Source organism: Melospiza melodia, chromosome 19 (assembly GCF_035770615.1).
Source record: "Melospiza melodia melodia isolate bMelMel2 chromosome 19, bMelMel2.pri, whole genome shotgun sequence".
In the NCBI taxonomy this organism is placed as follows: Eukaryota; Metazoa; Chordata; class Aves; order Passeriformes; family Passerellidae; genus Melospiza; species Melospiza melodia.
The window spans coordinates 15379100-15391804 of NC_086212.1; the positions used below are offsets into that span (position 1 = coordinate 15379100).

Consider the following 12705-nt stretch of genomic DNA (forward strand, 5'->3'; position numbering starts at 1 on the left):
GGTTCCTGTGCCTCTCCACGATGTTTTGAGCGAAATAGAGACTTTTGTAGTGTGTTCAGAGAGGGCACAGGCTGTGTGCCGCTCGGTGCCAGAGGGGTTCTGCTCCTGTGTGTGCTGGGGCTCGCAGTGCCAGGCTGGGCTGGCTCCACTCTGCAGGGCCCGGTGAGCTGTGGTGGAGGTTGGTGGGTCTGGCTAAACACCTGCAGGGATTTTGCAGAAAATCAGACTCACAGGTGCAATGGGTAGGTCCTGTGTGCGGTGGCAGCCTGGAGGTGTGCCTTCCTTTTGGAACTGCTGGAAAAGCAGGCCGGTGTGTGGTGTGGTGTGGTGTGGCATGGAGGAGGCACCACAGTGGCAGGCTGTGCTGTGTTGGGCTACAAAAGGCTGAATAGAGCATCCGAGCCTGCTCCAGGACCTTGTCCTTTGCTGCTCTGAGTGCTGCCTTACTGTGTTTGGGGTTTATCCCCTCTCTCTCCAGGCTCTCAGCCACCAAGGCCAACCCCTGATTGCCAGCATCAGAGCCTGCTCCAGGACCTGCAGCTTGTCACTCCTCACGACTCCCTGCTGCCCTCAGTCTGTCCCTGAGGTTGCCATAGGAGGTGAGGCTCCCTCTGTGGCAGGGGAAGGTGGAGAGGGAGCACCTGCACACAGCCCCAGGTGCTCCAGGGGTACTGTGCAGTGCAGTCAGGCTGTGGAGCTGAGCAGAGCTGACAGCCTGAGAGGATGCTGAAAGTTAAGGGTTAAGCTCTGGCCAGCTGGACTTTAGGAGACAGGCAGCATTCAAAGCAGAGAGGACAAGTGGGATGTGAGAAGGCAGAATTTGCAGGCACGGGGAATTGTGGGTGGCACTGAAAAGCCAAATACACGAACAGAAATACGTGTATTTAATATATATTTCCATTACAGTCACAAGCACAAATTGTGAGGGGGGAAGTGCATCTCAAGAGCAACATATGTGTTACCTCATGCCTCCTGCTAAGTATACAAGCATGGGAATAAGTGTCTATTTAACACAGAGCTGAAAGTTTGGTGTACAGATGGTAGGAAGTTGGGCAACAGCATGTGTAGCTTGGATCTGTCCTACGTGAATGCCATCACCCAGCATTGTTTCTCACTAAATGTCACCCTTCAGATCATCCCTGACCCACTTGCAAAGATGCTGAGCTGCCTCTTCAGCACAGGAGTGCTCGGGAAATTATGGGGGTGTGACCTCAGCTGGGCTAGTGAGAATCTAGCGACGATAAAATCAGGTGAGAACACAAAGCAGTGGGAGAAATATGGGCTGATAAGCCCAGCCAGTGGGCCTAAATCTTGTCAGACAAGTGTGGGGTTTCTCCCTTCCCTTTAAGGTCAGCCACAGGAAGCGATGGACACAGACACCTGTGAGTCACTTGAGAGTGAGGCACAGCAGGCTGATGGGCTGGATTAGCAGGTACAAAATGTGCCTGGGAGATGCTAAAGGAGGAAATGTGGCTGGCATGCTGAAAAACCCATTGAATGCAGATTTCAGAGCCGTGCACAGACAGGTAATGAGCAGAACCTGCTACCACACAGTGTGAAATAAATACTATTAATGCTGTTTGCAGGTGGGGACCGGGGGCCTGGGGAGCTGACATGATTCATGAAAAGCCAGTGCAATAGAACTGGAAGTAATGCTTTCCAGATTAATTTCATTAGTGTGATGTACTGTGGCTGCTTTGGTACATCCCTGCTCCAGCCAAGTAACCAGAGGGTCCCGTGAGGGGAGGAGACTTTACAGAGAACATCACTCCACATTCAGGCAGTTGTTTTCAGAACCTTCCTCTGTGCCTATTTATGGTGATCATTTTTGTCTTAATAAGTCTGACCTAGTCCACCTTTCAGTCTGCTGTGATTGAGGTCAAATGTTAGGAGCATGCTTTTAGGGAAATATTTTTGCCCTCACTGATTATGTAGAGCTCTCTGTTCCAAAGCTTAGGACACTGTCTGCTTAATGAATGCAATTGAAATTGGTGCTTTGAGCCTCTGCTGTCTGTTGGCTCTCTAGAATTAAATGCTCTTGTGGTCGGAGTGGAAGCCAAGAGTGGTAATGTGCAACACTTGAGCTGCAGCTGCCTGGCTTGGAGACCTCTCAAACTGAAGCAGGCCAGTGCCTTCCAGCATGGGCAGAGCCACAGGGCAGGAGGTCCAAACTCAGCCAGATTTGGTGCTTCTCAAAGTCCCATCTTCTCTTCTCTGACACTGCCAGAATTCGCTGCCAGCATTTCAGGGGTGCTCCCAGGAAAGGGTCCTGTGTCTGGTGGTTTCTCAAAGGCAGAGGGATACCAGTTTCAGGTTTCTGCCACCATCTGGAGTTCAGAAATGCCAAGGAGCAGCTGGGCTGCACTGTCCCTGCCTCCCCTGGTGCAGGAGTGATACCACATCCCCACGGAGCAGCTGGGCAGCAGGGCAGGCAGCCCTGGGGCAGAGCTGGTTGGTCTGCCATGTGCACACCTGTGTGTGCATGTGCATCTCATCCCCTGCCAGCTTCCCTTGCTGACGAAGAGTGCAGATACACATTTTGAAGAGCCACAGTAATTTGATTTTGTCTGTTTCCATTTTCAAGTTTTTTGTAACAAAAAGAGCCCACAATCTTCATTTCAGAGGTGGAATTTAGAATGCTTGCTCCTGGATCTGGAACCTGGCATTGCTAAAGGAGATGTTCCAGCTGCTGGAAGGATGAAGAAGGGAGAACTTAGGAAACAAAATTAGTTGCTTGAGATAACAAAGACTACACCAGCATCTCTAGAATTCACAGCAAAGAATTCTGCTTCAGGTCAGTTTTGGTTTCCAGAAGACAATCTGTTGGTTAATTCCCAGGTCAAAAGGACTCCTTTGAAGACTCTCTGTGCCTTGACCACTGCCATAAAAAGCAATGAAAGGGTGATGGGCCTGGGCTTGAGCACAGCTCTCTGTGTGCTTAGGCTTAAGAAGAAAAAGCTGGTCCATGGACAACCAAGTGTGTAGAGTCTGGTTTCCTGCAGGTTTGGTTTCCTGTCCCACCACCTCCATAACCCCTGGCTCCTCCACCTCTTCTGGGAAAACTCTTGCAGACACAAAGGGAAACAGCAAACTGGGGTCTGTGTCTGCTCTGTGGCATCTCCCCTGAGCTTCCTCCCCTTCTCAGACAGCTCCCCTGCCACACAAACCAAGCGGGAACTCACTTACCTCAAAGGCTTCAGTCCCTCCTCCCAGCCGGGGTGAGAAGGGGGGATTGATGGAGCGCTGGGTAGGAGAGGTGTTGTTGAGGAAAGACACACTGTGAGGGAGGTCAGTTCCCAGGGAAAAGCATGCTAAAGCAATAATGCAGTGCTGCAAGTGTGCCCACAAAGTGCAGCAGCTGTTGGCAGTGGGGTGTGGAGTGGAAAGTGCTGCTGCTCCTGGGTGAGCTCGTGGCTGCTGAGAGCTCCCTGTCCCGTGGCTGTTATGAGCATCTTCCCTCAGGTCCCCTCCAGGTGAAAGGGGGAAAATGGGGCACATTCCCTGGGCATGTTGGGATTTTGGGGTTAACTCTGGACTTGTGAAGGGGCTGCACAATGGGGCCTCAGACTTGGCTGAGGCCTTTTGTATTTCTGGAACATAAACAACAAATAACTTTCAGTTTATGACAATCTCAGTATGCATCTATTTACATAGCTGGTGAGTCCAAAAATGATTCTCTTTCACACATGTAGGCACACAAAGCTATTGCTGTGCATTTCTCCAGCTTTGGATTTCCTTTCTGTAGCAAATTTAGGCACCTGGATGCAAGCTGACCAGCAGTCCTGGCAGTATTTGGAACTCTAAAAATTAATATTAGGATTTTTGATATCGTTCCCATTTCTTACTGGCAACTAGGGGAAAGTAAGTGACGGTTGTGACTTGTGTTTTGCCAAGCAGAGAGAGGTCAAATGCTTTGGGTGGAAAACAAAACCCAGCTCCGACTGACAAGAGACTCAGTGTGACGGTCCCCGTGTCCTCGTCCCCACTGTCGCTCTGAGCGTGTCCCTGGAGCGCCTCAGAGCTCCCCACAGGGTCCTGCCCTGGCCAGCCGGGTCCGCAGGGACAGGTGAGTGAGTGACCAGCCTGTTTTCCTCGGGCACAGGAGAGGGGTGGCCAGGCACAGCTAAAAACCAGCCCGGGAATGCTGAGGCCACGGTCTGCTGCTTTCAAGGACCCTCTTGGTGCCTCAGTTTCTCTTGCCGTGAAAATCGCGGCTCCAGGGGCAGGGCAGGGGTGACCGGGCGGCGGTGGAGACGGTGTCCCTTGTCCCTCAGCCTGGCCAGCGCCGCGGGCAGCGCGGGACAGAGCGGTGAGGGAGGGACAGAGCGCGGCGCGGACGGTTCAGGGCGGTGCGGGCAGGTTAGAGCGGTGCGGACGGGTTAGAGTGGCGCGGACAGTTCAGCGTGGTGCGGGCAGATTAGAACGGTGCGGACAGGTTAGAGTGGTGCGGGCAGGACACAGCGGCGCGGACGGTTCAGCGCGGTGCCGGGCGGAGCTGTCCGTCGCTGGCGGTGCTGAGCGAGTGGCGGAGCCGCCGCCGCCCCGCGGAGCCACGGTAAGTTGCTGTCGCGGGGAGAGGAGCGGGGACTCCCGGGGGAAGGTGAGGCGCTGGCCGGAGGGACGCGGTGCCCCGAGCACACCCGGGTATGGGCAGGACACGGGTCCCCGCGGGTGTCCCCGAGTGCAGTGGCGGTCCGGGCTGTGTGTCCCGGGCCTGCCCCGGGCACCGGCGGGGTGTGTGAGCGAGTGACACGCTTTGGCGTGTGAGCAGGGTTGAACTCCCCTGACGGGGGCTTGCAGGAGTCCCGGGTGCATAACTGAGGCAGAAAGCAGATTTTACTGTCCGTAGCCGGTGGGAATGGGCAGCCCTGGTACAGAAGAACTCTGTGATTTCAAGCAGGGGTCCGAGGGCTGCCTGTGCTCACACTGCTGTCTGTGCTTCCCATCCCGAGCCGTGTGCTCCTGCTGCTCTGTGACTTTCTAAAGCCTGCACTATTTCCTAGGTAGGCAACAGTGTCTGAGCTTCCCCTGTGCTGGGAATTGCAGAAATTGATTCCTGCCGTTGCCTATTGAAAGAGTCTGGAGGTCAGGAGAGTTTCCAGGCTCATCAGGTTTCTTCCTCCTCTCCAAGGCAGACTCTGGCTTTGTAGCACGTTTGCTGAAGGAAAGCAACAGTTCAAGTCTGGAGGAGAAAAGGGCAGAGCTGACAATCACACAAAATGAAAGCAGGATTTTCCATGCAGACAGAGTGCATGTGATCAGGCCAGTCCAGCCGTGCCAGTGTCCTCCCAGGTGCCAGACACAGACACAGGGTGTGGGTTTGGGTTTAGGTTTGATTCCTCCTGTGAACACAGGAATAAGGGCTGGCATGCAGAATACAAGGCTTTCCTTGTAATGTATCTGTGGCAGCAGCTGCTTGGAAAACTTCATCTCATTTTGAAGTCTGATTAAATTGAGGGGAAGGGAGCTTTCACAGTCTGTCTTTTCTCAGAACAGCGTCTGAGCAATGGAGCTTAAATCAAATTCAGCAGCTCTGCGTGCCCAGAGACTACGTGGCTCAGCAGTTTGATGTTGGAGGATGCTCAGTGCTGGCTGCATCCCCGAGGACAGTCTGGGCTGAATCCCTCCCAGAGGAGTCACAGATTTAGTCCTGACTGAGCACAGTCATGTGTTTGGAATATTCCTGAGTTGGAAGAAAACTCCTGTAGCTGTTTGTGTCAGAAATCGTTGTGGATGTGTTTGGTACCTGTGCTGATATTTCTGCAGTTTGTGGCTCTCCACTAAAGGATGTGCCTGTGCAGGCATCCCCCACCACATGCTCACCTGAGAGAGCACTTTGATGGGAGGATCCAATTTATGATTTACTTTTGGACACAAAAGGGAGAGCTCTTTGTGTTTATATAAAACTGATTTATCATCTATGTGTCAGTGACATCAGCACACTGATCAGAGCAAGAGATGCATTTTCATCAGTTCTGTATTAGAATGAGAGATGTGTGCTTCACAGGTGGCTCAAGCACAATCATAAAAATAGGGTTTATTGTAAGTAATATGTCAGAAATGGAAATTCCTCTCCTGTGATTATTGGTCCTTTTTGCCAGCCTGATCTCACAGGACACTTGCAGCTCCCCTGATGTACTGCAGGATGGAGACCTGCCAGGGATCTGAAGGAAATCAAATCCTACAAGCTTTGCCAGTTCTCTCCTTTGCTGCATGTGTGCTGAGGAGCAGGAACAATTCCTTCCAGACTGTTTGTGCTGGGCCTTGCCCTGTCTCATCACCAGTGCAGCTGTGTGGCCACAGTCCCTCCTTTTTCCCTGGCTGTGCTCTGAATACACAGATGCTTTGCTAAAGCCTCTTGGAGAGGTGATGTGCATGTACTGTGTTCAGCTTGGCTGCTTCCAAAGGCTCTGGAGGAAGATCAGTTATGGCCTAGGGGAGAACTGTGCATTATGAGAAATTCAGGAGTGATTTGCTCAGCTCTAAATGAAGGTTGTTTCCAATTAGGTTAATGAAGAACATTGTTCTCATGTCCAGAGTCACTTGGTCTGTTCAGGGAGATATAAATCACCCGTCCCTGTACACAGACACTCTGAAAAGCACAGGAGAGTAAAGACCATTTCCACTGGGCTGTGAAGCATTGAGCATCCAGGGTGGGAGGAGATGAGCCCAGAGCCCCCTTCCACCACTGGCACTGTGTCCTGCTGCCACCATCACCCTGGGGGCTACCAGCTCAGGGGTGTTCTGGGCTGCTCCAAGCAACCAGTCCCAGTGTCCAAAGAGGGCCAAACACGCCGTGCTGCTGCAGTCACGCAAGGCCAGGGCACGCCCAGAGAGCCACCATGCGAGGGCTGATGCTCATCAGTGAAATCTGTGGCTGAAGGAATGACAGTCAGGTGGGATTAGCAGCCTGATCCCATCCCAGGCTGCTGAGTGCTGCAGGCAGCATTGGCCAGAGGATCCTGCTGGCCAGGAACGTGCCATTGTGTCCTCTGGGGAACTGAAGCAGCTGGGCACTCCTCATCAGCCAGAATTCATTCTCACTTCCATGTGTGTCTTGCTTTACAGATGGAAAATGCATCCAACACCTCAGTGTTCGCCTCCACCTTATCGGAGAGAGAAGACCTGATTTTTGGCACTCTCTATTTAGTCTTTGGTAAGGAAAGATGGCCTGTTGATCCCCATGTCCCTGCCCAGCTTCCTGCCAGAGACAGCCAGGCCTTTGCAGTCACTGGTGCTTCCAGAAGTGTCCAGTCATTAGCAGATTAATTAAACTGACCTTCCCATGTTACCCAAAAGCATGGTCTGGTGACTGCATTCCCCTCTCAAGTGAATTTCAAGCCTGTTATGGTTTTAAGTATTTGAAAAGTTGAATAACTTTGAGGAACATCCTGTAACTCCTACCACAGCCACCTGAGGTGAGACAGGCAAGGGCTCTGCTGGTACCACCAGCTTCGGGTCCATTGAAGGGGAGGGATTTGGAGCTTGAGCTGGCCCTTGATTTCAGCAGGAGTTGGAAAAGCCAATAAAGTGTACTTAGCACAGATGTGAGACTTGCTCTGTGGGAAAAAATGCCTTGTGAGGCTGGCAAGAAGGATAAACATCCCAATACTCTGCTCTCCAGTGACTCCAAAGCCTCCAGAGCTCTGGATTTGCCCAGATCCCATGTGGGAGTTCCCTGAGGGGAGCTTAGTGTTGGCCATTCAGTGGCTTTGGAAGAGGGTTTTTACCATGAGATTTAATTTGCAGCCTAATCCATTAGGGAGGAACTCTTATCCTGCTCAACCTGCCCCAAAAGTAGCAAAGATTCCCCTTTTGAGGACACTGAAACCTCTTTTCCATGAAATCACAATTATGTAATGAAAAAGAGAAAGCCCTTATTATAAAGCTTAAATCACTACTGTTGATTTAAATACACTAATAGCAAACAAAAAGCCTCCTTTTGTTTAGTCTGGATTTTCCTTGATCTTCATAATGCCTTTCTTCTTGTTTGTTTTGTTACCATGATATGGGACAGTGCAGACTCACAGGAGTGACATTGCCAGGAGGAAATTAGGACGGCCGAGGGGCCCAGCTCGCTGGCCCCACATCAGAGGAGCAGTCTCACAGAGCTCCCGTTATTTATCTAGCTGGGAGGAAGTGCCCCTTGCTCCTTCCAGCTGCAGCGAGGGACTGTGGCCAGACCCTGCACCCGCAGCCTGCTGCAGCCTCGTCCCATCTCTGCCTCCCACCAAACGCCTCTGTAGGATCTCAGGAAGGGCAAGGGATCCAATCCAATGTAAAGGAGCTCCAGGTGTGCTCACTGAGCTCTGTGGGTCCTGCTCAGCCCACCCTAGAGAGGGAAGCCTGGAGCCCTCTCCAACTTCTGTAGACTTCTGCAGTGTTTCCTCCCAAACATCTCAGGATGCTCCTGGTTCCTCTCCTGACCCTGTGACACTCAGCACCATTCTCTGCCTCCTCCACAGGCATCATGTCCCTGTCTGGGAACTCCCTGCTGCTGCTGGTGGCCCATCAGAAGAGGTCCCTGCTGAAACCTGCCGAGCTCTTCATCGTCAACCTGGCCATCAGTGACCTGAGCATGACGGTGACGCTCTTCCCCTTGGCCACCTCCTCCTTGTTTGCACACAGGTACCTCCTGGAGCAGCTCTGCACTGGCCAGTGGCCCGGTTTGCAGACTACCTGGGAGCCAGGAGATCCCTGGCAGTGCAGAGGGACCCGGGGTGGCGCAGGGGCACATGTGAGCTCCCAGCCAGCCATCCCACAGTGTGTGCTTTGCTGCTCCCTGTCCCTCCAGGTCCTCACACAGACCCGCTGCCAAAGGGCTCTGGTGGTGCTGTCCCAGCTGGCACTGCAGGGCTGGGAGCTGCTGTGGGTCAGGGCAGCTCCTGCACCCCCAGCTCCCCCCATGTGCATCTTTGGGGTGCTCAGGGAACAAACCAGGCACGAGGTCATGCCCACGTGTACTGGCCAGGTGCTGGTACCTGTGCAGCCCGTTGGAACCTGCCCACGTGTGCCCAGCTCTGCTGCAGGAATGGGAGCAGCCGCCGGGAAACTCCCGCACAGAGAAGGCTCCAGTGCAGCCGGGGGCAGGGCTGTGGGGAGGGACAGACTCACTGCAGGCTCTCCTTGCAGGTGGCTCTTTGACCAGGCTGTGTGCACGCTCTACGCCTTCTGCGGGGTCCTGTTCGGGCTGAGCAGCCTGGCCAGCCTGACGGTGCTCAGCACGGTCTGCTGCCTCAAGGTCTGCTACCCGGCATATGGTAGGTGCTGGGACGTGTTATCTGATCCTCACTCACACCCCTCTGTTAACCGGGCCCTTTTCCTTTCAATGAGCCAGATCCACCTCCCCAGGGAAAGCTTTGCCCCAGGGCAACCTATTCCCAGTCAAAATTTAGTCATAGAATCACAGAAACAAGTTCAGGCTGGAAATTATCTATAAGATCATTGAGTCCAGCTGTTACCACAGCACTTCCAAGTCCAGCAGTAAACCATGTCCCCAAGTGTCACATCTGTGTGGCTGTATCACGGCAGATTGCAGGTTTTTGAATGTCCACACACAGATTTGAGCTTAGGCTAGAGCAGACTGCAGCTGGGAAGCCACAAGCTCTGGCAGAGCAGGAAGAGCTGCTTTCCCTGGTGGGAGAGCCACAGGCTCCTGAAGGAGCACTGGCCATGGCAGGGTCTGGGTGACCTGGAGGAGCCATGGCAAGGTGTGGGTGGCCTGGAGGAGCCCCGGCCATGGCAGGGTGTGGGTGGCCTAGAGGAGCCCTGGTAGGGTCTGGGTGGCCTGGGGGAGCCATGGCATGGCATAGTGGGCACAGGAGCTGCCGGCAGCACTCGGCAGGCCGGAGGGGCTGCACACCTGGCCCTGTGCCGGACCCCAGCAGCTCCATGGGACCCCTGGCCTCACCACAGGGAGCAGGTTCTCACACGGCCATGCCATGGGGCTGCTGCTGGCTGTGTGGGCCTACGCCCTGGCCTTCGCTGCCGCGCCCCTGGCCCGCTGGGGCAGCTACGGCCCCGAGCCCTACGGGACGGCCTGCTGCATCACCTGGGAGCCCTCCAGCAAGGAGGCCATGCTCTACATCCTCGCCCTCCTCATCTGCTGCTACCTGCTGCCCTGCCTGCTCATCCTGGCGTCCTACGCGCTGATCCTGTGGACGGTGTGGGCGTCACGGAGAGCCCTGAGGAGGCACAGGCACATGTCCCCCCAGCGCGGGAACCGCGGCCTGCGCGGCCTGCACGGGCTGCTCCTCAGGGTATGGGGGAATGGGGCTGCTCCTCAGGGTATGGGGGAACGGGGCTGCTCCTCAGGGTATGGGGGAACGGGGCTGCTCCTCAGGGTATGGGAAACAGGGCTGCTCCTCAGGGTATGGGGGAATGGGGCTGCTCCTCAGGGTACGGGAACGGGGCTGCTCCTCAGGGTACGGGAAACAGGGCTGCTCCTCAGGGTACGGGAACGGGGCTGCTCCTCAGGGTACGGGAACGGGGCTGCTCTTCAGGGTATGGGTATGGGGGAATTGGGCTGCTCCTCAAGGTACCGGGGTTGGGGGCCTGTGGGGTCACGGGGTGTCCTGCCCAGCCCACTGCCCATGGGCAGGTGAACAGCAGGGCCCCTCCTGCCTGGCGTCTGCTGTTCCTGATGAATTCTGCAGGTGTCTGTGTCAGTGTGGGTAACAACACATTGCTCCTCATTTAAAGTCATCAGGTGGAGGAGTTTTCATTTTAAATTACATTGGAAAAGATCATAAAGGAGCTTGCATGAGTCATTGTTCCCCAGACTACAAGCTAATACTATAATTTACCAAGAATATGTAAAAAACCCCAAATAACCTTTTAAAAACACAGCATGAGAGAAAACAACTTGCAAGCCTGGCTTCAAACGAAATAGCCACAGCCACTCAGGGGAGGGGACAGAGCACAGCCCATTTCCAGGCCGCCCAAGCCACATAGGTTGCTGGAGGGATTTGCAGTGCTGCCAGAATCTGAGCTGGTCCCACCAGGTCACTGTGTCCTTTGTACCCATGTGCCACAGCAGGCAGAGGCTGTTCTGAGTTCCCCAGGTGGGGCAGGGCCTGAAGCCCAGGTCTGTGCATGGGCTGTGCTGAGTTGCTGCCCTGCTCTCTGGCATTCCAGTACAGGTCCAGAAGGCTGAGCACCTTTCCCAGGGATGTGAGGGCTGCTCAGGGTCCTGCTGCATGTGGCTGTGTTTGGGGGGTGTCAGCGTCCCCCCAGTGCTGCAGGAGGCTCACGGTGTCCCCATCTGCCTCTGCTCCCTCTCCAGCTGAGCATCACCGTGTGCCTGGGGTTCCTGGCTGCCTGGACTCCCTACGCTGTGCTGGCGCTCTGGGCCCTGCTCGGGGATGCCAGCCAGGTGCCAGCGCTGGCCTTCGTGCTCTCGGCCGTCTTTGCCAAGTCCTCGACGCTCTACAACCCGCTGGTGTGCCTGCTGCTCAAGCCCACCTTCCACAGGTTCCTCTCCAGGGACAGGGCTCCTCTCCTGCAGGCCCTGTGCACGCTCCTGTGCTGCACCTGCCGGGGCACTGTGCTCCAGCCCGGCCCGGCCCGGGGCTGCAGGAGCTGCAGCGATGTTCCTGAGCGTCTCAGTGCCTGCCCCCGGTGCTGCACTGCCCCCCGGCTGCCCGGCAGCCCTGCCCAGCGTGGGGCCCTGGCCGTGCTGGCCGGCGGAGCCACGGGGCAGCCGGGGCTCAGGAGCGCGGTGCAGGTGATGGTGCTGCTCACACGGAGATGGTCAGGCCCGGGCACTGCCAGCGTGGCAGGGGAGGCCCTGCCCTCTGCCATGGCCAAGGGCCTGCTCTGAGCCCAGCCCTGCAGGAGAGCCCAGGGTAATCTACCTCCAGTGCCAGCTCCTACAGCCCCCACAGCCACCTCCTGTCCTGCTGGGCAGTGAGATTGTCCACACAGCTACCTCAGCTGGGGTAAGGAAGCAGCTCCCTACAGGTCCCTGGGACTGCTCTCTGTGCCAGCTGTGCTACCCTGCTCCCTCCACTGGAGTGGAAGCCAGCACTGTCCCACAGGCAGAAATGGGAGTTTGCCTATAGAGCAAGGATTTGGGGTTACTGTAATCCTGGAGTGAGTAGTGGCAGTCCCAGGGAATGATCAGCAGGCTGGGAACAGCAAATCTGTGGGTGAGCACCTCCCTGGAGAAGGGACAGTGGCTGCAGAGTGTCCCTGGTGCTGGGACAATGGGGCAGCTCGTGCCATCTGCGCAGGGCAGCAGCTGCCTGGGCTGCAGCACCCCGAAGGATTGGAGCTGGCCTTTGGAGATCAGTGAGGGCAGCACACCATGGGTAGAGCCTGGGACAAAAAGGAACAAGAAGCTGTGCCAGAGGCTGGTGCAATGCCATGCACAGGATAACCCCGGCTGGAAAGCTCCCTGTGCCCCGTCCCCAGCCCTCTGGAATACGAGGGGATCACGCAGTGTCTCCACTAACCATTCACCATGTTCCACCTGTCATTTCTAAAGTAAATTCACTCATGCAAAACCAGTGTCTGACTCAGTTCAGCTCCGTGCTGGCAGCTGTGCCCCAGGATACAGGGAATGAGGATGGGGATGGGACAGAGCGTGCCCCGGGCCAGAGCAGAGCCAGGCTGGGTGCCACGGGGCAGCCACGCAGAGAGGGGCACAGCCCAAGAGCTGGGCAGGGGCACAGGGCACCAGCAAACCTCCTCTGCCCTCGTGCC

General features: G+C 55.5%; 1 protein-coding gene across 1 annotated transcript; it reads left to right on the forward strand.

Annotated features, from left to right (window-relative positions):
* Window positions 1-4481: 4481 nt before the first annotated feature.
* LOC134426790 (opsin-5-like) lies at window positions 4482-12490 on the forward strand. The gene is made up of 6 exons (XM_063172031.1): window positions 4482-4555; window positions 7069-7156; window positions 8466-8628; window positions 9133-9260; window positions 9916-10259; window positions 11285-12490. Exons 2-6 carry the CDS (start codon window positions 7069-7071, stop codon window positions 11819-11821), a joined length of 1260 nt encoding a protein of 419 aa, XP_063028101.1. The 5' UTR covers window positions 4482-4555; the 3' UTR covers window positions 11822-12490.
* The last annotated feature ends 215 nt before the right edge of the window (window positions 12491-12705 follow it).